Below are 26,113 nucleotides of genomic sequence, written 5' to 3' on the forward strand. Positions count from 1 at the left end.
CAAAGATGTAATATCTTGGCCCCATAGTCCTATAATCTTCTTTGATGGGTTTTCGTTTTGCTTTTGTTATTTTGGCTGCTACTCTCTAGACTCCCCTTCAAATCCTGTTGAGGTCCTGTTGAGGTCTGAGGATGGGACACTAGATGTCTCCTCTGGTCTGTTCTTCAGCCTCCGCCCCTTCGGCTGATGCCCCGCCCAGGTATGGAGGCGGAGTTGCAGGTTGTCCTGGAAGGTTGTCCTGGAAGGGGGTGTGAGTGCTTATATAGGTGACTGGGAGCTGGGACGCCTGGGGCCTGCCCCCACTGAGTCACTGTGTTGTTGTCACTGTCTTGTCAAAGTTCCTGCTCAGCTCCTCAAACCTCTGTGGGAGCAGCAGCGGCTGCCATCCTTCCAAACTTTCAGGAGAAGCCACCAACCTGATGGTGAGGCGAATGGGCTGGGGGAGGAGCAGGGGGCAGCTGGGGCAATGGGGAGACCTGGGGCCTGGATCAGTGCCCCTCCTCCCCATGCCACTGCCTCCTCTTCCTCCTCCTCCGTGTCGGGGGCCTGGGGGAGGGAGGCTCTCCATCTTCTCTCTGTCCCCTGCTCCTCACACGAGAAGTGTGCCTTCTTCAGTTCCTCCCCCCGTCCTGGGGCCCTCCTGCCCAGCTGTACAGACCCCAGGAGCTTCTCAGCCTCCACACAGGGCCCTCCCCACCCCAGCCACACCCCCAACACAGGTAGAGCTTGTGATGACACCCATCACTGCTCCTCCCTCCTGGGGTTCCCATTCCACCCCACCCCTGGCTTCGGTGACTGCCCCTCCTTCACGCCGATGCCCCCAGGACAATCCTGGGCTGCGGATAGGCCCTCTGATCCCTGAGCAGGATTATGAGCGGCTGGAGGACTGTGACCCTGAGGGGTCCCAAGACTCACCCCTCCATGGGGAGGAGCAGCAGCCCCTGCTTCATGTGCCTGAAGGGCTCCGAGGTGAGCATGTGGGTGTGGGGTGGTGGGGGGTGTGGGTTGGGGAGGGCCTGGGGATCGAGCCAGCAGGTTGAGAGTGTGGAAAGCTTGCTTAGATGAGAGCTGAGTCCTAACGCTCTTCTCTCTGTGCCCAGGCTCCTGGCACCACATTCAGGACCTGGACAGCTTCTTCACCAAGATATCCTTTGTAGTGGACTTGGCAGGGCAGGCGCCATCCTTGGCCGGGGACTCTGAGGGTGCAGGGGTTGGGGGAGTGAGGGGAAGGTATGCTCAGGGAAGGCCCATCATGTCTCAGGATTATTTCTTGACACACCTGCCACATCTACAGCTACCACCAGCGGAATGGCTTTGCCTGTATCCTGCTGGAGGATGTCTTCCAGCTGGGGTGAGATGCTTGTCCTGGTAGCCCCTGTGCTTCTAGCCCACCCAGAGCCTCCCCAAGCAGCCAGGGGCTCAGCCAAGCGGGGAGGCAGACTGAGCTGGCCTGGAGGCTGGGCAGCAGCCCCTCTGCTCTCAGGCTAATCACTGAACTCCCGGCTCTCCAGGCAATTTGTTTTCATCATCACCTTCACGACCTTCCTTCTTCGCTGTGTGGATTACAACATTCTCTTTGCCAACCAACCAAACAACCAAACAAGACCTGGGCTGCCTCACAGCAAAGTGACTTTGTCAGATGCCATCCTACCCTCGTCCCAGTGTGCCCAGCGGTGAGTGACATCTGGTGGGGGTGGGAGAGGGAGAGGAGCAGACAAGAGCCACCTGTTTTTTGTCCCTGGGCTTGATCATCGGTTCTCCAAGGTTTGGGTCCCAGAATACTGTACCTTGTATTCCAGGGGTGAGGAACGTCTGGCCCACGGGCCGTATAAGGCCAGTGAAATCATTTGGTCTGGCCTGCCAAGGCATTAGGGGTGAGTTAATTAAATGTTTGACCAAATATAGCAGGCTAATTTTTAAGTTAATAATTTTGTATGGCCTTGCAAATGATGTTATAAATATCCAAATGGCCATTGGCAGAAAAAGGTTCCCCACCCCTGTTTTATACCCTTGAAATTTATTGAGAACTCCAGGAACTTTTGCTTATGAGAGTCATATCTATAGTTACCTCATTAGAGATTAAAGCTGAGGACAGCTGCAGAACCTAAGAGCACACATTCCATTGGCTGTCAGTGCAGTCTCTGGAAAACTCTATGTTCGTGAAAGAATGAGAAGAAAAGTGGCAGAAACATTAGTATTACCTGAAAAAAAGTTTTACCTTGCAGACATTTTCAAGGGTCTCAAGGACCGCCAGACACCCCACACTTTGAGAACCGCTGGTCTTGCTGGATCTCCTGCATGACTTTCCCATTGCTCCCCAAGTCTTGTCTCCCTCTCCATGGGGGTCCCACTTTCTCGCTATGTTACCCTCCACCCCCAGGATCCGCTCAAGCCCTCTGCTGGTCTTCCTTCTGATCCTGGCTGCGGCCTTCTGGCTCGTTCAGCTGCTTCGCTCAGTCTGCAACCTCTTCAGCTTCTGGGACATCCAGGTGTTTTACAGGGAGGCCCTGCACATCCCCCCGGTGAGCTGGGTGGGGGTGTCTGTGTGGAGGGGTGCCATGTCATGGGGCAGAGTCCGGGGAGGAGTAGGGGCTGTACGGACAGAAGGGCCCATTGGAAAGCTGGCAGAAGGCCTCACTGACACCTACTCTAGGCCCCGAATAATCTTAGGAGGTACCACCACTTATAAAACACGGTCCCCACTCTAGTGAGGCCTAGTGGATTTAGATGGGTTATAGAAAATTACGTACAGTCACGTGCTTGTGATGTTTACAGGAGGAGGAACTGGGGTGGGGTTGGGAAGGACAGGAGGTCGGGAGGCAGGCCACGCCCGGATGCAGGGAGCAGGCAGGCAGTGAATACCTGTGGGCAGCAGTGAGGAGAGCAACCCACCGCCTGCACCTGTGCCCAGGCCCTGCGGGGTGATCCACTCCCCGTTCTGGCTTTGCCCCGTGTTGCAGTCAGCAACTGCATGGGCCCCGTCACTGTCCCTGGGTCCTGCTTTGCTCTTTCTTACCTCCCTGTCTTGCTCACGCTCCTTCTTTTGTGTCTGAGTCCTCCCTTTAAAGCACTGCCCAAGGCTCCCTTCCGCAGCCAGCTTCCCTCGCTGCCCCTAGATGTCTAGGCCTTCTGCATGTCCTCCTGTCCAGCCACGGGAGAGGTCCCAGGAAGTCGCCTTGGTCTTCCCTCGGCATAGCACAGGGAAGGGCAGGAGGGCCAGGGCCGCAGAGGCAGCGAGGGCAGGAGTCAGAGCACTGCTCACCCTTCTCTTTCTCCTCTCTCTTCATTTTCCTCCTCCCCTCTTCCTTCCAGGGGTAGGGGAGGCCCTGGGATGGACTGGAGAGGCTGGCCCAAAGGGACTTGACTAAGCGGACGGGGCAGCTGGGTGATTTGGGCTAACATGAGGCTTGCAGAGGAGATCCAAGTGAGATCTGACGGCCCCACCCCAGACATGGACACAGCAGAGTCTTAGGAAGGTTACTGTGGGGATGGGGCTGGCATGAGATGGGGCTGGCCGCCTGGAAGCATGTGGAGGCGAGGCGAGCGTTGGCAGGCACCCTGGGCACTGAGGCCGCGCAGTGTCCTCCGTGTGTAGGATGTGAGGGCCGGAGGCTCAGGAAAATCTGCTCTGAAGGAGCTGAGAGCAAATACCTGAAGAGTTTAGTTTATGAGGTGTTGCTGGGAAGCACATGACTCATGGCCTCGGGAGTGGCAGGGCCACGTGGGACAGTGCAGAAGAGGATGAAAGGAAGTAGGAAGGGCCCCTGGGTAGTGACACAGTTAAGGAAGGGCAAGGAGGGCGGAGTGGTGACAGGTTTCCCACTTGAGGAAGGGGGGTGGGGCCGAGGTGCTAGCTCTGGCTGCAGCTCTGGTCATGGTGAGTTTGGGGATCACCGTGCAGAGGCATCCAGGTCGCGGCACTCACCAGCCCCTGTCCTCAGGAGGAGCTCAGTTCCGTGCCCTGGGCCGAGGTGCAGTCGCGCCTCCTGGCGCTGCAGAGGAGCGGGGGCCTGTGCGTGCAGCCGCGGCCGCTGACCGAGCTGGACGTCCACCACCGCATCCTGCGCTACACCAACTACCAGGTGGCGCTGGCCAACAAGGGCCTGCTGCCGGCGCGCTGCGCGCTGCCCTGGGGGGGCAGCCTGGCCTTCCTCAGCCGCGGCCTGGCGCTCAACGTCGACCTGCTCCTCTTCCGAGGGCCCTTCTCGCTCTTCCGCGGGGGCTGGGAGCTGCCGGACGCCTACAAGCGCCATGAGCAGCGGGGCACCCTGGCCGCGCGCTGGCGGCGCACCGTGCTGCTGCTGGCCGCCGTGAACCTGGCGCTGAGCCCTCTGGTGCTGGCCTGGCAGGTGCTGCACGCCTTCTACAGCCACGAGGAGCTGCTGCGGCGCGAGCGGGCGCCCTGGGGACGCGCCGCTGGACCCGACTGGCCCGCCTGCAGCTCCGCTACTTCAACGAGCTGCCGCACGAGCTGCGCGCGCGCCTGGGCCGCGCCTACCGGCCCGCCAACGCCCTTCCAGCGAGCCGCGACGCCCACCGCGCCCCCTGCTAGCGCTTCTGAACCGCCAGCTCGCCATCCTACCCGCTCCTGCTCCCCTTTTGACAAGAACGCTTCCCCGTTAGCCCACGTGCCCCAGCCACCCCCTCTCGATTCCCGGCCACCCTTGCCCAGGTGCGACGGGACCTGCCTATTAGGTGACTCCTCCTCCCTTAGGGCTGAGCCCCCCTCCCCTCCCAGCCCTGCCTCCCCGTCCCACAGCCTCCTAACTTCAGGCGCCTTTCCCGCCCGGATCCCGCCCTCCAGGTCTTTCATTCCGGAGGAGCAGTGCCAGGCGCGTTCTCCGCAGCTCCTGCTGCAGTCGGCCTTGGCCCACATGCATTACCTCCCCGAGGAGCCCGGTGCTGCCGGCAGGGCCAGCGCTTACCGGCAGATGGCGCGGCTGCTGCAATACCGAGCGGTGAGGGTCCAGACCCAAGCGGGGCTGCTCCGCTGGGAAGCTGTGCAGCCGCCTGGTCCCGGAAAGGGCTTGGGACAAATGGCCCCGGGGCTGGCAGCCGGGGAGTGCCTGGCTTGGAGGTTTCCTGCCCTGGCCCGCATCCCTGGGGGCCTCTTGGTCGTGGTCACCCTCAGCAACCCCTTCTTAACCCCCCCCCCCTTCTTCCCCAGGTCTCCCTCTTGGAGGAGCTCCTGTCCCCACTCCTCACCCCACTGTTTCTGCTCTTTTGGTTTTGCCCTCGTGCCCTGGAGATTATTGACTTTTTTCATCATTTCACTGTGGATGTGGCTGGGGTTGGTGACATCTGTTCCTTTGCCCTCATGGATGTGAAGCGCCACGGCCACCCTCAGGTTGGAGTCCTTCCCAGGATGTGTGGGGTGATGGTTAGATAAGGGGCTGCCCCCCAGTTCACTTCACTTCACTTCCTGCGCCCTAGTGTCCTTGAGGACAATGACTGTAGCCAATGGACAGGGCTGTGTAAGGATGATGTGTGTATAATCCTAGCACCAGTAAATGGAGTGAAGGCCACCAGAGAGGCTGGGAAATGGGCTGGTCAGTGGGTGGGGCTGGAGTAAGACTGGCCTTCCCCACCAAGGCCCAGGCTAGCCGCGGGTCTGCTGTGTATAGTTGGCAAAACACTGAGCCCACACCAGCCTCCAGTGCTGGGCCTTGACCCAGGTCCCAGCTCTGCTGCTGTATTTTTGGGTGACCTTGAGCAAGTGTCTATTGTGGCCTCTGTTCTTTCACCTGAAGACTGGGGCTAGTGTTTCCTGTCCCTCATACCCCACGAGGCTCCCACTGCGGCTTTTTTTTTTCTCTCAGTGGCTCTCGGCAGGACAGACAGAGGCCTCGCAGTCTCAGCGTGCAGAGGACGGAAAGACTGAGCTCTCCCTGATGAGGTTCTCCCTGGTGCACCCACAATGGCGCCCCCCAGGGCACAGCTCCAAGTTCCTGGGGCAACTTCGAGGCCGGGTACAACAGGATGCAGCCGCTTTGGGCGCCACCTCGGTTCGCAGCCCTGCCACTCCCGGGGTACTCAGCGACTCTTCCTCACCTCTGGTGAGCCAAGCCTGGCCAGCCCTCTGCCCCCACCTCCGGCCCCACCCATCTCCCCTCCCTCTGCCTCACCTTTTGTATTAACCTGCTCACTCACCGGTCCAGCCTGCTCTCCTGCCTTGCTGAGACCTCCTTCCCCCCTTCTGGCCTCTATCCTGACCCGTCTTCTCTTGCCCGCAGCCAGAGGCCTTCTTGGCTAACCTCTTGGTGCACCCCTTCCTGCCCCCACGGGACCTGAGCCCCACAGCCCCCTGCCCAGCTGCAGCCACGGCCAGCCTCCTGGCTTCCATTTCCCGAATTGGCCAGGACCACAGGTGAGGGTTGGGGGCCTCGGATTCAGGGGAGTAGGGGTGGTTGTGCAAGATGCGGGAGCACTGTGGATGATTGGGAAGGGGAGGTCAAGCCTGCCCTCCCTGTGGGGTGCCGGGGGAGGGGCATGTCTTTGATCTATGCCACCCTCTGTTCCAGCTGTGTGTCCCCTGGAGGTACTGGGGGCCCGAAGCTGGCCCAGCTACCAGAACTTGCTTCTGCTGAGATGAGTCTTCATGCCATCTACCTGCACCAGGTGAGTAAAGAGGTGCAGAAAGATGTGGGGAGAAAGCAACTGCCCAACATAGAGGCTGAGGCGGGGTAAGGGCGTATCCGACAGGGGCTGGGGAGGAGGCTTCACAGCCCTCTGTGCCCAGCCCAGGGCCTGAGCCTCGTGCTGCGAGCAGGAGGAAGTCCTCATTTCTTTTTCTTCCATTTAGCTCCATCAGCAGCAGCAGCAGGAATTGTGGGGCGAGGCCTCAGCCTCCTCCCTGTCCAGGCCCTGGTCCAGCCCCCCGCAAACACTCTCACCTGATGAGGAGAAGCCATCCTGGTCAAGTGATGGTGAGGCGGTCAGGGTGTGCAGGGGACAGGTCCTGGGGGGATAGCAGGCACCAGGGCACTGCCCAGCTGATGGCTTTTCTCATTAGGCTCCAGTCCTGCCTCCAGCCCCAGACAGCAGTGGAGAACCCAGAGGACCCAGAATCTGTTCCCTGGAGGTTTTCAGACCACGGACACTCAGAGGGAGCCTGGCCAGGCCCATAGCACTGCCTGAGAGGGCTCCTCAGAGTCAGTATTGTCTAATGGGGGCGGGGAAGGGGATGAGTAGGAAATTAGATGGAGCCAGACTCGGAGGAATGCAAACAGGGGTGGGTATGTGAGGTGAGGGGGATGGTCACCTCTCGAACCTAAACCCCTGGACTGCTTGCCAAGAGGCTTCTCCTCCCTCAGGTTCCCCAGCTTCTCCAGCCCAGGAGACCAGAAGAGGTGGAGTGGAAGAACACACCAAGCCCTTTTTAGGGGTGCCCCCGAGATGCTTTAGTTGGGCAGGACTTGGGGGTCAATGACCATCTGGCCCCAGAGAGCAGAGAAAGAGTAGGAGAGGAGATGCAAGGGCATCTGGAAACATGTCTTAGAGACAATCCCCACATGGAGGGGAGAAGGCGACCCCCCCCCCCCCATTAGCTGTCCTGGGACAGTTACCTGGGAACAAGTCCCAGGTGGGAGGCAAGGCCAAGGTGGAGGCCAAGCTCAGTGTATGGGAAACCGTGAGGAACGTGCCTGGGAGGCAGTTGGTTCTTCAGGTTCCCACGGGATTTGTGGAGGGGGGACACGGGGACTTGTGAGTGGAAAGACTAGCGAGGGCTGATGTTTTTGGAGTTTGGCATCAGTATGACGTTTGAGGAAGTGGGTGTGGCTCCCCATCCCGTCTGAAACCAGTGGTAAAGGTTGCTCACGGCTGCTCATCTTTACGCCCTTGGTCTCCAGTGTTCTCATTCCTGACAGCAGAGGGCGGTACTGCTTCTCAGCCAAGAGTGAGGGAGCAGCTCCCGGGAATGCCTGTGTCTGACAGCCTGGCTCCTAGAGAGCTGGGTCAAAGTGGAGTATGCAGGGTAGGACTGCTCTCCAAGAATTACCACCCCCACGTCCGCACAAGTTAAAAGACAGAGCTTGTCATTCTGTAATTTTAATCCACAGGGCTGGGTTAGGCATCTCAGTTGCTCTCATAACACCTGGTCCAGTCTCTTATGGTGAATCTTCAATAATAAATATTTGAATGATTTGGAGATTAGGTTTCGAGATAAAATACTCCTGAGAGAGGTAAGGGAAATCTAAAATCCACCTAAAGAACACGGAGAGGGTGGCTCAGTGGCTGAGCATCAACCTATGAACCAGGAGATTGATTACCTTCTGAGTCCCGCTCAGGGCACATGCCCGTGTTGTGGGCTCCATCCCCAGTGTGGGGCGTGCAGGAGGCAGCTGATCAATGATTCTCTCTCATCATTGATGTTTCTAGCTCTCTCTCCCTTCCTCTCTGAACTCAATAAAAATATATATATTTTTAAAAAGAACACGAAGAGGGTGACAGGAGGCTTTGGAATACCACTGCTGGGAGGGGCCTTCCAGATTGGTCAGACCCGAGGTAGGGAACCAGGCCTAGAGAGAGAAAGACGTCGCTCATTCCCAGGTGGTAGGCGAGTCTCCGCGGACTCTGCACAGACGGGGGAAGGCACCTGGGGAAGGGAGGGAGAGGTGGCCGGGCCTGGGCAGCCGAGGAAAGAGCTGCAGGGCCAGTGTGGACTACGGCCCCTCTCCGGGAACTGGGTGGAAAGCAAGAAAGAGGGCTCTCAGTGGCAAGGGGTGTCGGGGCCGGGCGGGTCGAAAGCCCAGGGCACTGCGCTCCGCAGATGCCGCTCTTGCAAGGAGAAACTCTGGGTGCGTATGCGGCTGGTCACCTCCTGGGTGCGCAGCGTGAGCCCGAAAATGTCCTCGTGATAGCGTTGCTGATCCTGCGGGGAAAACAGGAGATCAGAACCCGGCAGCCAGACTCGGCCGGAGCACGCCGGGCCCCTACCCGGCCGCCGCCCGCCCTCGCCCGCGCCCTCGCACCCGCAGCACGCCGATGAAGTCGCCGGCCTCGTCCAGCTCCATGTTGCCCTCTGTCGCCAGGATGCGCTGCACCGTTTGCAGGACGCTGGTTGCCATGGTGACGTCGCCGCAGACAAACATGTGGCCCCGTTCGAGGCACAGCACGCGGTGCACCTCCGCGGCTAGCTCTGTCCGAAGGATGTCCTGCACGTAGGTCTGAGGGGAGGCAGGGTCAGGGGCCGCCCGGGCCAAAGTGAACTGGGGTGAGGTCTGGAGCGGTGGGTGGAACAGGGGCGGGGCTTGGGGGAGGGTGGGGGAGACCCCTAGGACCTTGGGCCAATGATGGGGCTGGGCGGGAGCTGAGGGGCCAAGCGGAGGGTGTTCACTAAGGGGGCGGGGCGGGGCTTGGGCCTGATCCCCCCCCCCCCCTCCACCGTGCGCGCCGGGCCTGCCCACATCCTTCGCTTCAGGTTGCCCCTGCGCCCGCCGGGGTCCCCACCTTCGGGCTGTCGGGTTCCCGGGAGAAAGCGGTGAGAACGCGGCCGAACACCCCGCGCTGCTGGGCACCCTGCACCTCATCGCGGTAGAGGTGGTCAAGCTGGGAGCATCGGCAGCCAAACACCAACGTCATGGGGGCGGGCTGCAGGCCTGCAAGCAGCGCTGCGGGTTGGGAGGCTGCCTCCCCGGGCGGGGCGCACCTCCTGTTGGCTACTCTCGCAGCCCAGGCTGACAGCCCCCGCCTTTCGGGCAGAAACAACCACTCTGGGCTGTTTGGCTCCTAGGTGAGCGCAGGACGTATTTCTCAGAAGCCCTGCCTGATCCTGATGCACAGGGAAGCCCACGTTCACCGGAGGCGGTGCCTTTCCTGGGCTCCAGTGGCCAGTGTGTGGCGCTAGAACATGGGCTCAGTACCCAGAATTGCTGTCCTTGCACCCTCTGAGCTGCAGTGGGGATTCTATCTGGCTCCTTCCCTGCTCCAACCCATATTTCCCCCCACCTTGAGCTCCCACTTCCTACCGTCCTCTCAGTCACAGCCCCCCTTCTTGTGACTTACGGGAGGCCTTGGGCACCCTGTGCCCAACCTGAACACCCTGTACCTCTTGGGTCCTGGCCTCACCTGGGTGAGTCTTCCTGGGGCATTTCTGTCTTCTGAGTCTCAGCCTCATCCCCTTCCAGTTCTCTTTGTCCTTAATCCAATCCAACCCCGACTTTGTGCCCAGCACCAGGAGGCCAGACGGGCACTGCCCTGGCCTCTAGGCCTTCCCCTCCCCTTGAACTTATTAGACCACCTTTGTGGCCCATTCGTTGCCCTCTTTCCTACCTGGTTCCTGCACTCCAGCCCCCACCTCTTTGTCCCTAGATTGTGACCCCGTCATCCCTTGGCCCCCAGCCGAACCTTTGCTCTCAATGTCGTGCAGCCGCTCCTGCCAGAATCCCCGGAAGGGGGCGATGCCAGTGCCTGGGCCCACCAGGATGCAGGGCAAGCTGGGGTCGGGTGGCAGCCGGAAGGAGGGAGCCCTAGCAGAGAGACATTTCGTCAGGCCTCTTGCTTCCCCGCTTCCCAGTCCTACCACTTGTGCGGGGTGGAGAGAGGAGAACTCGGCTTCTGCTGGCAACGGAGTGACTGCTTTGTCAAGTGCTATGACCGCGTCTAGTTCATAGTAGGCACGACGTGTTTAGTAACTGAACTCTGCTAGCTGGGTGAAAGGAAACACAGTGCAAACCTGAACTGAAGACCATTTTGATGTCTCAGTTGAGGAGAGTTAGGAACTAGGGGAAGGGAAGGCCAGTCTTGGTTTACGAGTTCCCTGAGTGTGCTTATTAGTCTCCGTATTGGTAGGTAGTTTGTATTCAGTAGGTCACAGCCTATTTGTAATTTCGCCTCCTGGATGGGTTTGGGTCACTGGGCCTAGCTGGTGCCACCCTGGGAACTCTTCATTGTCCCGCCTGAGACTTTCGGCTCCTCGCTGCTAGATGGGCCAAGACTTACACAGCATGAGGGGAGGGTATCCTGAGTCCTCCTTGATCCTACGGTAACTGAACTAGTTCTCCCTGGACTGAGAGGGGCTTGTCCTTGAACAGGCACAGTGCCTAGGCGCAGTGGTCGGTATACTCATTAGTCAACAGAGCCAAATATCAACAGTACAACGATTAGAATTTCTTTTGAGAGCCAAATTTTTAAAATTTAAACTATATAGGTAGGTACATTGTTATTAACTTAATTAGGGTACTCCTAAGGCTTAGGAAGAGCCACACTCAAGGGGCCAAAGAGCCGTATGTGGCTTGTGAGCCGCAGTTTGCCGACCACGGGCCTAGGGGCTGTGCCTCCCAACCTCAGGCTGAACCCAGCCCTGCCTCTGGGGGCCACTGTTTCAGAGCAGGACCCTACATCCAAATTGGTGAAAGGCCCAAAGCTTAGCCCACGTCCTGGAGTGGCTCAGCCGGACACCCGGTCCCTGATATGTGAAGTGGGTCTTCCCTGCTCCCAGTCACACCCCTCACCAGCGCTTCCAGCCGCACCCTGTGTGGCCCCCACAGAGTCCTCCATCTGTCCTGCCCGCCCATGTGGCTCTTTCTCTGCCCCTGCTCGGACAGACATTCTCTTCTTGTCTGTCCACTCCATCCCCTGATGTGCTCACTTACCCCCTGATGAAGCAGGGCACAGGGTCTCCGGCCTTGAGCTGGCTGAGCCATGTGGAGCAGACTCCATAGTGCAGGGGACCAAGCCCATCTAGTTTGGGAGGAGAAGGGGTCAGTGAGGGGCCCACTCCAGGGTCACTGTGTGGCCCTGGCCCTGGCCCTGCCCCACCTCCCCAGCCTCACCCTGGGTCCGGTATGCCAGCACGGCCACTGTGAGGTGGATCTCCCGTGGGTGGACACTGGGTGCTGAGCTGACGGAATAGTACCGGGGCTGGAGCAGGGGCAGCTGGGTGAGGAGCAGGGGGGCAGGCAGTGCCACCGACGGAAACTGCTCCAGAACCTCCAGTAGCGTGGGGCAGCGGAACCACTTCCACTCCTCGTAGCGCCGGGGGTCCTGGGGGGTAGGGTGCAGCGTGCTGGAACCTCCCGTGCTGCCTGCTGACTTCACCTTCTGACCCCACCCAGCCCAGCCTTCCTGCGCACCTTCTCCGTGCCCAGCTCTTCCAGACCTTGAGCATTCTAGATGCATTAGCGACTCTGAGCTGGGTCAGCACTTGCGAGCCAGGCAGGCCCCCCTCCCCCCAGCTCATCCAGCCTCACTAGCCCCTGCTCCCCGCACTGGGTGGCTCCCAACCTGGCTGAGGGTCTCGAGCTCCTGCTGTTCGCCGGGCTCTTCAGCCAGGGTGCTGAGCAGTCGAAGGAGGCGAGGGCTGGGCGGGGAAGTGATGTCCAGGAAGAAGGTGAGAGCCTGGCGCAGCGTGCAGGGGGGCAGCCGGGGGTCCCGCACCCAGCCGGGGGGAGGGCCACCTGGGGGTCGTGCATAGGGGAGCTCTGAGGAAGGGGCAGCCGGACTGGGGTGATGATTGCTTCTTGGAGAGGACATGGGGCCTGACCATGCCTCGTGTTATCGGTGACCTTGCCCTTGAACAGCGGTGTTGGAACTGTCTGGACAGCCCCCATGTTGCTTCTTTTGGGGCCCCCGGTTGGATTGGTTTGGTTTGGGCTCCTCTACTTCTCCCCCACCCAACTTATTTTCACTCCAGGCTCGGGGGGGCAGCGGAAGGTAGACCGCATGCCAGCTACAGAGCAAGCTAGTGGCCAGGCGGAGCTTTTGGGAGGAGCCCCGAGGCCGGAGACAGCCTTTAGGCCAGCGGTTCTCAACCTGTGGGTCGTGACCCCTTTGGCAGTCGAACGATCCTTTCACAGGGATCGCCTAAGACCATCCTGCATATCAGATATTTACATTACGATTCATAACAGTAGCAACATTACAGTTATGAAGTAGCAACGAAAATAATTTTATGGTTGGGTCACAACATGAGGAACTGTATTTAAAGGGCCAGAAGGTTGAGAACCACTGCTTTAGGCTAAAGGTGTGGGGACAGGTTCAGAGAACGGAGCCTTGCTCTGTGGACTGTCCAGCTGAGTGAATGTGGCAACCTTTTGCCAGGTCCTGAACCCAGGGAACCCTGGCGCCATGGGGATGGAGCAAGCCCTCAATGCCATGCTTCAGACCGAGCCCCCTCACCAGGGCTGCCCTTCTCCAGCTGCTCCACGGCCACCGGCTCGCCTGGAGGGGGTGGGTCCTCCACGCGGCTCAGCAGGGCCTCCACAAGGCCGGGCCGGTTGGGCGGGCAGACGCCGATGTGGTCCCCCGGCTGGTACTGGAACCCCTCCTGGCCTCCAGTGTCCAGGCGCACCAGGATCGTGGCCCGGCTGGGGGTGAGGAGAGGGGCAGTTACAGGGAGTGGGAGGCAGTATGTGGGAGGAGGAGGCTGCCGGGGTCTGGGGAAGGAGGGGCTGGGACAGGTGTGGTGGGGAGTCTTCCTCACGTGGACTTGCTGCTTTGCAGGTTTTCCACTGAGAGGACTGTGGCCTGGAACATCTTCCTCCTGTGCACGTGGATCAGGCCTGGGGGCAGGGGGTGAGACAAGCCTGAGCCAGGGAGCGGGTGCCTGGGAGTTGGTCGTGGGACCCTGGAGGGTCCAGAGGGCCAGCAGGGTCAGCGGGAGGTCAGGGCGCACCTGGCAGCAGTTGGAGGCCCTCGGCCTGGGTACTTAGCCGGTACCTCTGGCGCTTCCAGCTCCGTTTGGGGCTGAATATGTCCCGGGCAGCGGCCTTGGCATCTTCTCCCACGCAGAAGGTCTCGCAGGAGGCCTGAGGGGCAAGGTGATGAGGGCTGTGGAACTCAGGGGGGCTGATGGGGGAGGTGGGGCTGGCCTGTTGGGTCCCCAGTTGCCACCTGCCTGGGACTGTGGGAGCAGAGGGGTCGGGGAGTCGGGGGGCACCATCCGAGGCTCACAGACGACTGTGGGATCGGCTGCCATAGTGGCAGGAGGGAGAATGGGACCGAAATGGAGGCTGAGGCTGTGGCCCCTCGATCTTTAGCCCACGTCCTGCCTCGGCCGCTGTGCTAGCTGTCCCTTTGCACGGGTTTCTGTCACGGCCACTAGTTCCGTAACCTGGAGCGTTAGTCTCGTGTCCCGAGGAGCACGTGCTTGGCACGCGGTAGCACCCGCTGAATGTGTCTGCCGTTCTCTGTGTTCAGACCCGCATTCAAGTTCTGCTCTTGCCCTCACAGTAAACTGCCTGTTTCCCTGTCTCTACACCTCAGTAGGTCCGGCGAGGATGACATGAGATACTTTATGTAAAAGGCCGCGGAGGGGTCTCTGGCAGCCGGCTCTGCCCTGCACCCACGCAGGGGCCGAGGAGTCGCTGGAGCCCAGCCCCAGGAGGGTCCGTATTTCATTAGTTTCTGCTCAGGCACAAGCCTGGTGAACCACATGGCCAGCCCCCAGCTTGCAATCCCAGGCGCATCCAGCTGGGCCTCCCTCTCTTCTCACCCTGCACCGCCAGTCCTGTTAATCTTTCCTTTGTGCGTGTGAAGTCTTATATCTCTTCCTTCCTTCCTTGGCCCCCTCCCTTCCTTCCTTCCCCCGCTGCTACCACCCTCGTTAGCCAGAGCCTTCCTGCTTCCAGCAAGATTCTCCTCCGCCCACCCTGTGCCTCTAGACCAGGTCCCGAAACTTCACGTTGGGCCCCTTCTCTTGTCCCATTTCTGACCTCGGGTTGCTTCCCTGTGTCTAGATTCTGTGGTCTTGTTTTCCATTCCCGTCTTCTCCTCCAATCTGAGCTTGTTTTTCCAGCTTGACCTTCTCCCCAGCAAACCCTCCACCTGTGCCAGGCTGCCTGCCCAGCCCACCTCTGGGACGCCCTCCTCCTCTCCTCCTCCCACACCTGCTGAGCTCAAGCCCGGGAACCCCAGCGGGGCCAGCACTGCCCAGAACACTGTCAGGACTGGGAGAACAAGCCTCCTTCAGGTCCAGGCATGATTCCCAGACCAGGCAGAGCTGCTTCTGCAGGGAACCTGACTTAGAAAGTCACAGCCCTGGGACTCACCCCCTGGCACTGCCCCGAGCCTGTCTGCCTTCTGATTTCCCTGAGTTTCTGTGCTGGCCTCAGCTCTACACTCACCTCTGCCTAGCCCTCTCTCGATCCTTTCCCTCTCCCTGCGTCCTGCCCCCCTGAAGCCCCTCCCTTTGTGCGCCCACTCAGGCCCCCACCTGCCAGAGCCTGTCTGCCCTCTTTTGTCCTGGCCAGCAGCCTCCCATGAGGTTAGGGCCATGTCATCCACTGCTCAGGACTGAGCCAAATGAGGGTGGACTTTGGAAGGAACAGGAAGGGACCAAAAAACCCAAAGAGGATTGGGCGGCAGTGAGGCCCTGTCTTAGTATTGCAGGTCTCAGTGGGGAGGTGTCCAGGTCTGAGTGAGTCAGAATTGGGGCCGGAGCAGTGACAGGGGTCAGATGCTGGGACAGGCCCAGGGCTCACCTGGAAGGCGCCCTTGGCCCAGCCGCGGAAGGCCTCCTCCTGGCCGCACAGCTCGTCGCCCTGGCCCAGAGGCAGGAGCCGCTCCCCACCCAGCTCTTCCAGCCGTGTGTCCACCGCGCGAGCAAAGGCGCAGAAGTGGGGGTACGCCCGGGAGCCCAGCCCGAACACGCAGAACCTGGGGGCAGGGAGCTGTCACGGGAGCCCACCCGGTTCCAGCCCCTGTGCCCAGGGAGCTTGCCCTCCCGCTCGCCTCCCTCCCTGAGGCCCCCAGACCTGAGGGTCCCCAGTGCCCCTGCGCTGTCTGTGTTGCTGGACTCCTTCCTCTTCCGCCGCCAGGAGGTCACCAGCGGGTCTGAGCAGGAGACGCTGTTGAAGCGCATTTTGTAACTCCTGGCAAGAGAGGACAAAGACAAGGGTGACACAGGGGACTGGAGACATGGCACAGGCCCAGACACAGCCAGGGCACAGCTTCAGGGTCTCTGCATCGGGGACAGGAAAGGCCCTGCCTGGCTGGGCTTTGCTCTCTGGAGCTGTCTCGGGTGGAGGCCGAGGGACAGTGTCCCAGGGTCTCTGGGCCTCAGGCTTTGCTCTGCCTCCTTCCCTTCTCTGAAGGATGGACGCCTCTTAGAGTCCCGGGACTGCAGGGGGGCAGGTCACAGGAAGGGGGGCTGTGGGAGGCTGTGGTGGGGGTGCCAGCTTGTTGGAGGCACAGAGGGGGAGCTCTTCACAGCTGCCTTCCTTTCCTGTCTCCCAGTGCCTCATCGCCCCCTGCCCCCAGATCCCCCCCCCGCCCCCCACTCACTTGTGCTGTTCGGGCCGAGGGGAGCTGTTGTAGGGGCCCGACATCTCCATCAGGGCCGCCGCGAAACTCTGCGAGGGGAAGCGTGGGCATCGCGGTTAGTTCAGTTGTAAGTACACGGAAGCTCAGGCCAGCACCAGGCTGGACCTTCTTATTATTTGGAACTTTCAATTTGTTTTGAAATTTTCAAAGTGACTTTTTGAGAACATTCCAGAAGCATGTAAAGTGATAAAAGAGAAAATCTGCCCTCATCTTCCCTCCAGTCTCACCCGAAGGCACCTGAACGCCTGATGGGCATTTGACCATCTCGCCCATTTCCTCTTGTCTTTATACACACACCTGCATTTATAATTTTTTAAAAAGTAAAAATGGGCCCTGGCCTGTTTGGCTCAGTGGATAGAGCGTCGGCCTGCGGACTGAAAGGTCCCGGGTTCGATTTTGGTCAGGGGCACATGCCCGGGTTGCGGGTTCGCTCCCCAGTGGGGGGCGTGCAGGAGGCAGCCAATCAGTGATTCTCTCTCATCATTGATGTTTCTATCTGTCTCTCCCTCTCCATTCCTCTCTGAAATAGAAAATATATATATTAAAAAAGTAAAAATGGGAGTAAATTGTATTTACCTGCTTTTAAAAAAATGTATATTTTTATTGATTTCAGAGAGAAAGGGGGAGAGAGAGAGAAACATCAATGATGAGAAAGAATCATTGATCAGCTGCCTCCTGCATGCCCCTCACGGGATCGAGCCTGCAACGCTGGGCATGTGCCCTTGACTGGAATCGAACCCAGGACCCTTCAGTCCGCAGGCTGACACTCTATCCACTGAGCCAAACCAGCCAGGGCTTTACCTGCTTTTTATCACTGGTCTGTCACGGCCCTTCCTCTAGGTCAGTACACAAAACTGCATGGCTGTGCTGTCTCCCATGATGTGTACCTTTCACATATGAGACTCCCTCTGACCGAGGAATCTGGGTGGTCTATGACCAAGGCTCAGACACTCAGATACTGCTTCCTCTTTTGCATATTTGAGTAGGGTGGTCCTGAGACGTGGGGTTGCTGAGTCAGGGGACTGCATCAGGGCAGAGGACTGCTCTTTCCTCACTGCCATCAACGCTGGGCGTCATGCCCTCGCCGGTTTGGCTCAGTGGATAGAGCATCGGCCTGCAGACTGAAGGGTCCCAGGATCCATTCCGGCTAAGGGCACATGCCCGGGGTTGCAGACTGGATCCCCAGTGGGGGGCATGCAGGAGGCAGCCGCACAATGATTCTCCCTCATCATTGATGCTCCTATCTCTCTAACCCTCTCCTTTCCTCTCTGAAATCAATAAAAGTATATTAAAAACAAAAACAAAAACAAAACCACCGGGCGTCATGAGTCCTGATGTTCCAGCCAGTGCTGCAGGCGGGTCTCCCGGCACTGCCGGTGCCTGCTGGCACGGACACCTCCCGGAGCGGAGCCACATTACCGCTGCCACGGAACCAGCTTAGAACTACTCAACCTTCACGCAGGAAACAGCAAAATGCGGCCAGGCCATCACATCCAGTGTCAAATGCAGGTGTATTTGGGCCTGTCAGGTTCGCCATAACTGGCCTGTTCTACCTTAATTTGATTTTTAAAACATTTTGTTGAAGCTCGAAGTACAGACAGAAAATCAGACATATCATAAACGTACAGCTTTCTAGATTTTCACAAACAGAACAGACTGTGCAATCAGCATCCCATCAAGAAAAGCCACCGGCGTCCTTTAACTCACCTCGGTGCCCCTCCCCGCCACCAGCCCACCCCAAGGGGACCAGCGCTCTCCTGAGGAAAGCAGCACAGGTGCGGCCGCCTCCTTTTGACTTTTACACAGAGTGAATCCTACGGTCTGTGTTCCTTTGTGTCTGGCTTCTCTCACTCTACGTGGCGTTTTGAGTCTCATCTACGTCGTTATGGGGTTGTCATCCGTCCACCCTCCTTACTGGGAGGCGTTCGAATATCCCGCAATTTACTTATCCGGTCTGCCGCTGACAGCCACTTGGGTTATTTCCGGTGTGGGGTATTGTGAACAATGCTGTTATGAATATTCTTGTTTGTGCGTTTAGCGAATCTATCCCATTTTTTGTGGGGTGTACGCCTAGGTTTGCTCCACTTTTTAAAATTTGAGGCACAGTTTACATACATAGAAATGCACAGAAGTTAAGGGTGTAGTTCCATCCGTTTGGCAGTTAAATAGAAAAGTTAAACATACATCTACCCGATGACCCAGCCATTCCACCCCTGGGTATTTTTCTAAGAGAAATGAAAACATAAGCCCACAAAAGCCTTGCACAGGAATGTTCATAACAGCTTGACTCACAATAGCTGAGCACTGGACCGGGCCCAAGTGTCCGTCCGCAGGAGAGTGGAGAGAAACACGGGGTGGTCACACAGCACCCCGAGCCCCCGCCTGGAGAGGACCTGAGAGCTGGCTGGAGAGGACCTGAGAGCTGGGTGAGCGAAAGAAGCCGGGGCACTGTGTGCTCCCCCTTCCTGCCTTCCTAGGGCAGATGAACTAACGGGGGACAGGAGTCAGAAGGCCTGCCTGTGGGCGGGGGGAGGGGGAAGGTTGGCTGGGAAGGGGGTTGATGGGGGAATCGACAACGGAGCTTTTCAGGGCGATGGAAATGTTCTAGATCTTGGTAGTGTTGCGGGTCACATGGGTGTAAATACTTTCATACTAAACAAAAGCTCGTGGTTCTATTTTTCTTTAAAAGGCCTAACACAGGCAGCAAGGTAGGGGAGAGGCTGACATCAGCCTCCTGCTTTAGGCGCGGAGAAGCCAAAGGCAGGAGGGCGCCAGGAGTGGATGGGGACAGAGACGCTTGGACGATGATGGTTAACCGTAAAGGACTGAATGGTGCTCAAGTTTGCTTCTTTCTTTTAATATTTGTTCAGAAAGTGAACAAATCTGCTGACATCTGAACAGGGCTAGTTTCTTCTGTTAAGAAGAAAAAGCTGAAATTGTGAATTAAATGGAGTATTCCTGTTTTCCTCAGTTGTCAGTGTCCCAGAGCAGCCTCACAGAAGTGCCTTTAGCGTGTTACACACATGCACTGGGGATGGAAATCCCTCGGGGACCCAGTAAAACAGTGACGCAGCTCGAGGGTGGGCCTGGAGTGTGGCCCGTGTAGGTCATACTCTGGGGGACTCTCATGCACGCCCACTTTCCATCATGGGGGGGGCCTTGCCCAGCCACCCCAGTGTTGATTCTCCCCTCACCCCCTCCCCTCAGGCCTCACCTCTCCATTCTCTGGGGGATCCCCATTCCCAAATGTGCTGGTCACCACTAACACCAGCGTCTCGTGCTCAAGGGACACCACGTCATACTCATCCATGCACAGGACCTGTGGGTGGGAAGACAGATGTCCTTACTGCCTGGTCCTTCTCACTCTGGCTTCCCTGGCAGGCAAGACGCAGGCCCCGACTCGGCCCCTGATTCCCTGTGGATCCCCGGGATCCTTGTGAGCCCTGCCTTGTGACCCTCTCCTATCCTCCAGGGCATATCTGAAGGGCTGCCCCCCTTCCAGATCCCTGCCTCTGCAGGCTCAGTCCTACCCGGGGGTCGAAAGCCTTCCGGAAGAGCCTCCCCAGCTGCTGCGCGTAGCTCTGGGCCCGGCCGGTCTCGGAGCCGTACAGGATTGTGGCCTTCACACGCTTGGCCATCACCGTGCCCATGAGCGAGGCAGAGATCTTCACCGCACTGCGGACGAGGGTGGGGTGAGGGGATCCCAGGCACACAGAGCTGGGGTCCCCCCAGGTGCGTGGGCCAAGCAAGGCCTTGGGGCCCTGAGTGGTAGGCATGGAGGGGTGGTGCCAGACCACCACTGGCTGGTCGCTGGGTGTGGGTGAAGGGCGGCACTCCTGGGGCACCTACTTGGCCACTTCCTTAAAGGTCTTCTTCCTGGTGATGCCGGCACCCTTGGCTCCACTTCCCTTCCAGGGATCTGGCTGCAGGGGTGGAGGGGAAAGTGAGTAATGAAAACAGCAGCCCGGGGGGCTGCTTGGTTAGAGCCACCCTGGGGGGCCAGCCAGTGGGTGAGCACCTGGTAGCGGAAGGCAGGGGACAGGAAATAGTTGACCATCTCCTGATGGAAGACAGGGGTGAGGCTGCCCGAGATGGGGGGCACGATCCAGGCCCAGTCGGCAGGGCAGCCCCCCCTGGCCTTCTGCTCATTCTCCAGGTGCTTCATGAAGGAGGAGGTGGCGGCGTGGTGGTCCACGATGGTCACCTTGGCCAGCTGGGCGAGTGGGAGGGGGGGGGCTTAGGCTCAGCCTACAGGCCCCACCGCTGGTCACCCCAAACCCAACATATCCTCTGTTCTCCCAACTGCACGGGACCCCTACCTGCAGCATACAAGGTCACTCTCAAAGCTCAGCAGACAATAGCAGCTCCGCCCCCAAACCCAATGTCCTAAACTCTCGACACCCCTTAGAAGTACTCAGCAGGCACTGCGCCTGGCATGCTCTCTGGAATGAGTTTCCAAAATCCAGTGGGTGGCACAAACGTCAGTGCCCAGTGTGGCCTGGGGACCAGAACTGCTGGGCTCCCAGCACACACAAGCCCCGTATCGCAGCACCCGGACTAGTGTGTGCTGTGCCCGAAATGCAGGCCCCGTGTGCGCCATCATACCTGGCCGTGGAACTCCTTCCCACTGTCCAGCTCCTGTGCCTCCCTCTCTGGCAGCCCTGCCCTCGCCCTCGCCCTCGCCCTCCTGGCCAGCCTGGGCCTGCGCACCTGGTAACTGTGCAGCACAGCCAAGTTGATCTCCACGGCTGCCTTGTCTTTCCACAGGGACGAGGTTGTCCGGGTGTCCAGGTCCATGCAGACAGCCACATCCTGGGAGCAGAGGTGTGTGCGTTGTAGGCACGGGGTGGGGAGGTGCCGACAGCATCTTTGCCTCATACTCGGGAGTGGGTGGGTGGCCCTCTGGGGGGCCCGACTACCTAGTTTGGGGCGGGTTCTGGTCCTTGCTAGCAGGGGCACCTCAGAGCAGAGACCTTGGGTCAGACCCTTCTCAGCCCTGGGCCTTAATTCTCATCTCTAAATGGGTCTTCACAGTTTGGGGTCAAGGTCCATTTTGAGAATTTGATGTAAGCGGTGGAACTATAGATCCTATTCCCAGAAAAGTAACTACATACAGTTAACCCTTGAACAACAGGGGTTCACTTACACGCTGGTTTCCCCAACTCACCCTCAAAGTTCAAACCCGTGATATTCAAGGGTCAGCTGTATTCCTGGGAGCAGGCACACACAGCCCTGGTGCTCCCAGGCGCCTATCAGCTCTGGCCTAGGAGGCAGCCTGGCTTGCCCACGCTCAGCTCCTCCCTCTGCTGGCATTCTGTGGCTCTGTTTGCAGTGCCTGGACCTCCCCGCCCTCCCACAGCTGGGGCTCACCTCCAGGATGTTGTAGCGGTGAGGGTCACACAGGTTCCGCATGCCGATCTCTGTGCTCATGTACCAGCCGCTGAACGGGGCTGCAGGGAACTCCAGGCCCCCGATTTCCAGCAGCATGTTGGACACAGCCGGGAGGGCGTACCAGCGCAGGCCCAGGGCCGCAAACCACTCCAGCCTGGGGGCATGGGGCTCGGGGTCAGGCCCCTGTGGAGACTTGCCTGCCTGGGCACCCTCGGGGCAGCTCCCTCCTCCACCGGCCCATTCCCTCTTGTGCTCACGTGGGGTGCTCCAGTGGCACCTCGAGGACTAGCTCGGGGGGCACAGTGAAGAGTTCCGGGGGCTCATCTGGGGCCTGGAGCAGCAGGGGCAGCACGTCGAAGCGACCGTTGCCTGGGGTCCAGCCGTGTTGGATGCAGAGCTGTGGGTGCCGTTCATCAGCCATCGCCACCCTTCCTCCCAGGGACCCTCAGTGGCTGGATCTCAGTCCCCCCCAGGGACCCTTCTTGGGCATCACTCATCTTCATCTGGTGAGTCCCCTCTCGCTGCTTCACTGACCCCTCTTTGACCGCCCCACCCGCACCTCACCCCAGAGCCCTCGCTGGACGGCCGGCCCCTTCTCCACCTGGCTGTGCCCACCTCGGTGATCTCCACGTTGGCTGGGTCCCCTCGCACAGAGCCGTCCTGCTGCCTGTAGCCCGCATAGCGCACCAGTTGGCTGTTCCAGATTCGGAAGTCTCCCCGGCCCGGGGCGCGCTGGGGGAACACTGTGATGGCCGAGCTGACGGGAGAGAACTGGTCAGCCCCAGCCTCTCTGCCGCCCGGGGTGGGCTGGGGCTGGCAGGCTCGGACACTCACCGGAGGTTGCCCCGGTTGGTGGCGTACTTGATGTGGCTGCAGATGTAGGTGAACATCTCCTGCGCGGAGCTGCAATCCCGGGCATCAAACACCTGGGCCGCGAGGCAGGGCGAGAGCAGGTGTGAGGCCAGCCCAGGAGGAGGTTTGGCGGCCGGAGAGAGCAGCGACCTCCGTCTGCAGCCTGAAGGCTGGGGGCCCATTTCTCTCTCCTCTCAGTCGCTTCCCTGACCATTTGCAGCCACACTGACCCTTCCTGCCCTGACCTCCACCCCCCGGATAGCCTGGTCTGCTCCTTAGCCCACCCGACAGGGGAAGACTTGGCACTAGGTACAGAGGAGGGACCCAGTCACTGCCCTGGGGAGGGGCACCAAGGGACAGGGAGGCCACCTAGAGGTGTGGGTGGTGGGCTCCCCATTATTCACGGTGCTTAAGCGAAGTCACCGACTCTCCCTGGCACATTGGCGCTGGGGAGGGAGGGGGCGGCGCGAGCTGGCTTTCTGGTGCTCGGAGGAGCCATCCCCAGCGGGAGGGAGGCTGGGAGGCCCCTTCTCTGCCTGAGGGCGGAGGAGACTTGTGCTAGTGACAGGGCAGGAGGTGGTAGGGGCTGGCCTGGGGCCAAGGAGGGGTATAGCAGTGAGTGGGGTCAAATATGGAGGCTCTGATGGGTTCAGAGTGGAGCTAGAGCTTTGAACCACTTAAAGGGCTATGCACGCGTCAGGCAGACTGTTCTCATTCTATTTGATGCTCCTTTGGGATTGACTAAGCACGTGGCTTTATTCCAAAGGCTTTGGTGGTCAGTTACAGCCAGGAGGCCAAGGTCATGCATTCAGTTCCCCTGTGGGTCAGCTTGCTTCCCTGAGCACCACACACTGTCCCAGGAGCCCAGGCGTGCTGAGTCACGTGGTGGGGCTGTGCCGGGGGGCGTGGGCTGGGCACGGGGCTGGAAGGGAGCAGTGTTTTGGGGGTGAGGGGACTAGGCCGGGCAAGTGAGGCCCGCCTGGGAGAGGCAGTCTGGGCTTTTCCAGAAGGCGGCTCCCATGGCTCTGTCAACCCCAGGGACCACTGCTCAGCTACCCTCACTGACACCGTGAGGCTGCTGTTTCTCTGCTGCGGCACTGCAGGGGTTTAACTGGGCCAGGGCTCCCAGGGGAGCCAGTGTCTGAGGGAACAGCGGGGATCTTCCCACTGCTTGGGACCCTCCAGGAAGCATCAGGAGCTGCCTGCACCCCTCTTCCTCCTTTTTTGTGCCCCCCACCCCCATCCTGGGTGCTTGCTAGTCAGCCACACCTGCAGCTTCCCCCACTGGATCCGGCCCACGCAGCGCGGGGCGTTGCGCCAGGCCTGCTTGGCCCCGAACACCAGCTCACTCTCCCGCAGCTGGTAGGTGCCTGTGGCCGCCACCTCGGCTTCCACCTCCTGAAGACGCTGCTCATGGGCCTGGGAGCCGCTCCTGCGGAGGAGAGGGGAGCAGAAGGAAGTGGGGGAGGGGGCGGAGAGAGCCCCCAAGGCCATGTGGGTGGGGGTGTGGGGGAGGCCCCTGGCGCTGAGCTCAGGCTCTGTGTGGGCCGTATCAGGAGGGGGGTGGGGGTGACCCTGGGGCAGGACAGGGTGGGCTGTGGGTGTCAGGTCGGGGTCACACCTCTTGATGGAGCTGTAGTACTGGTTGATGAAGTCCCTGGCCTGGCTCAGCAGCTGTTCGGCGGGCGGAGAGCCCTGGGAGGGCCGGCTCTGCAGTTTCCGTGGAAATACCAGGGAGCCCAGGCAGCGTCGTGGGGTGCAGGGCCCGTCCTGGGTCGGTGGGGAGCAGAGGTGGAGTGAGCAGGGAGCACACGGGTCAGGGCCAGGTCAGGGTGCGGAAACCAGGGGTCGGGGGCAGAGGGAGGTTGAGTGAAGAGGTGTGGGCTCAGGGCCGGGGCTGAGGCTAGAAATGGGGGTGAGGTTGGGCTGGGTGAGGGCAGGACTTGGGCCAGGGCTGGAGGCTCGGAGTCCCCAGGTCCCTGCCTTCCCTTAGCTCCTCCGCTTCTTCTTAGTCTTGTCTCCTGGCCAGTTTAGGAGGGACCAGACCTCAGCCGATGGGGTGGGGACTCCCCTTACCTGCTGTGCCTGGGCACTCAGGGTGTCATAGGTGATGCTCCCCACCTCCCAGTTCTTCACACGCGGGAACCTGGGCCCCTCCGGGGCCCGGTTCAGCGGAGGGCTGTTGGGAGCGGGGAGTGTGTTTCCTTTTGGATGAACCCAAGGCCGCACCGACAGCACCATATACTCCCATTGGTTTGCTGCTTTTTTACATTTTCTGTCCCTTCCCCACAACCCTAGGAGGTAGGCAGTTTCTGCTTCCCATTCACAGAGGAGGGACCTACTGGAGGTTCAGAAAAGTTAAGTTTTTTCCCAGAGGCCACACAGGCAGCGCTGGTCCTGTCCACACACAGGCTCCCCCCCCCCCCCCCGGCTTGGGGCTGCTGGGGTTGAACCCAGGCGTCCAGCGGTGTTCTAGTGCTGAGCCCCCAGCCCCTGGCCCAAGGCTGGGTCCTCATCCCCCTGCTGGGCCCACTTCACCTCTTCTGAACATGGGGTGTCCAACCCCCGAAGTTGCAACGAGCTCGACATTGAAGGTGTAGAGGCCCGTGCCCAGCAGGGATTCTCAGCCAGATTTCCCTCCTCACCCACACCCCTCCTGACAGTAGCCATCGTGTGAAGGGAAGCCTCGGAGGCCTTATCACTTCCTCCCAGAGCCGCCAGGCCAGCCCCCGGGAGGAAGGGAGGGCCTCAGGCCGCCGGTGCGCCTGTGCGGAGACCTTCCCGCGGAGCTGCCTGCAGCCCAGCCGCCCTGCCAGCCGGGCTCCCCACCTGGACTCCAGTTTCCTCCTTCCAGGGACCTCTGCCCCAGGGACGCCCCTTCTGGGGCTGCCCATTACTTTCGGGGTTGATGGCCATGAGGAGGAGGGGCCTGGAGCAGGGGGAAAAGACCTCAATCTCCCACCCCAAGGACCTGTGCCCTGGCTCTCCCTTCCCACGAGACCCGTCTCCTTGGTCTCCTGTAACTACCCCCCCACCCCCCCCAGCAACTTTCTTCTGTTCAATCATCATCCTGTTTGTGGAAGACTTGTCCTGAGCTGGAAGCTGACAACAATCCCATGGAGTGGGTACGCTACATCCCCATTTTATAGGACGAAGGCTCAGAGAGGTTAAGTAACTTGCTCAAAGTCAAACAGCTCTTGGCAGCAGAGCAGCATTCAAACCTGGTAAGCGGGTGCCCTTACCTCCGACTTTCACCTGCTGCCTGCGGTCCCTGATCCTGGTCTCTTGTGTGAGTGCCCCTCACGTCCTAACCCTGATGGTTCTGTTCTGTCCACACTGACAGCCCTTTTGCACTGGCACTGGCCCTCCTGGCTGGGCTGCAGGCTCCAGCCCTTCCAAGCCCTGTGTTCTGGCTCTCCTGCCACCTGCTCCTAGCTCACCTGGGGTCTGGCGCAGGCAGGGGTGCGGGTGCGGTTGCTGGTGTCCAGCTGGGCTCGGATGCCGCAGGGGAGGCTGGGCCTTGCTTGCCGCACAGGCTGAGGCCCAGCCCCAGCCCCAGGCCGCAGGGTGGCCCAGGCTCCTGGCCCACGCTCTTCAAGTTGCCCAT

The 26,113-nt window shown here is 59.9% G+C and overlaps 2 protein-coding genes across 2 annotated transcripts; one reads left to right on the forward strand and one right to left on the reverse strand.

Annotated features, from left to right (window-relative positions):
• Nucleotides 1–419: 419 nt before the first annotated feature.
• ATG9B (autophagy related 9B) lies at nt 420–8,069 on the forward strand. The gene is given in 15 exon segments (XM_023764551.1): nt 420–969; nt 1,101–1,144; nt 1,287–1,351; nt 1,512–1,673; nt 2,381–2,522; nt 3,942–4,392; nt 4,395–4,516; nt 4,519–4,618; nt 4,696–4,958; nt 5,168–5,347; nt 5,820–6,056; nt 6,234–6,367; nt 6,522–6,618; nt 6,803–6,926; nt 7,013–8,069. Coding segments are annotated over 15 exon segments (2,796 nt in total). The 3' UTR covers nt 7,138–8,069.
• On the reverse strand, nt 8,034–26,113 carry NOS3 (nitric oxide synthase 3). Its single transcript, XM_006101025.3, has 26 exons — nt 25,947–26,113; nt 24,583–24,685; nt 24,128–24,276; nt 23,776–23,938; nt 22,489–22,580; nt 22,270–22,411; nt 21,912–22,051; nt 21,634–21,808; nt 20,974–21,075; nt 20,282–20,476; nt 20,113–20,186; nt 19,794–19,938; nt 19,478–19,582; nt 16,225–16,292; nt 15,696–15,812; nt 15,423–15,597; nt 13,616–13,748; nt 13,424–13,502; nt 13,120–13,307; nt 12,226–12,398; nt 11,775–11,985; nt 11,595–11,682; nt 10,348–10,469; nt 9,451–9,599; nt 8,973–9,167; nt 8,034–8,872 (listed from the first exon to the last, which is right to left on the reverse strand). Exons 1-26 carry the CDS (start codon nt 26,111–26,113, stop codon nt 8,711–8,713), a joined length of 3,612 nt encoding a protein of 1,203 aa, XP_006101087.1. The 3' UTR covers nt 8,034–8,710.

The sequence above is a fragment of the Myotis lucifugus genome, unplaced genomic scaffold (assembly GCF_000147115.1).
Source record: "Myotis lucifugus unplaced genomic scaffold, Myoluc2.0 scaffold_336, whole genome shotgun sequence".
NCBI lineage: Eukaryota > Metazoa > Chordata > Mammalia > Chiroptera > Vespertilionidae > Myotis > Myotis lucifugus.

Excerpts from the sequence above, each read along its gene's own strand:
- NOS3 (XM_006101025.3), bottom strand. The coding sequence starts at position 26,113 with ATGGGCAACTTGAAGAGCGTGGGCCAGGAGCCTGGGCCACCCTGCGGC. Across the intron at positions 19,583-19,793 it reads GGAAGGCTTTCGACCCCCGG|GTCCTGTGCATGGATGAGTA; the intron begins GTAGGACTGAGC and ends TCCCACCCACAG. Across the intron at positions 10,470-11,594 it reads GTGCCCTGCTTCATCAGGGG|GGCTCCCTCCTTCCGGCTGC; the intron begins GTAAGTGAGCAC and ends TCTCTCTGCTAG.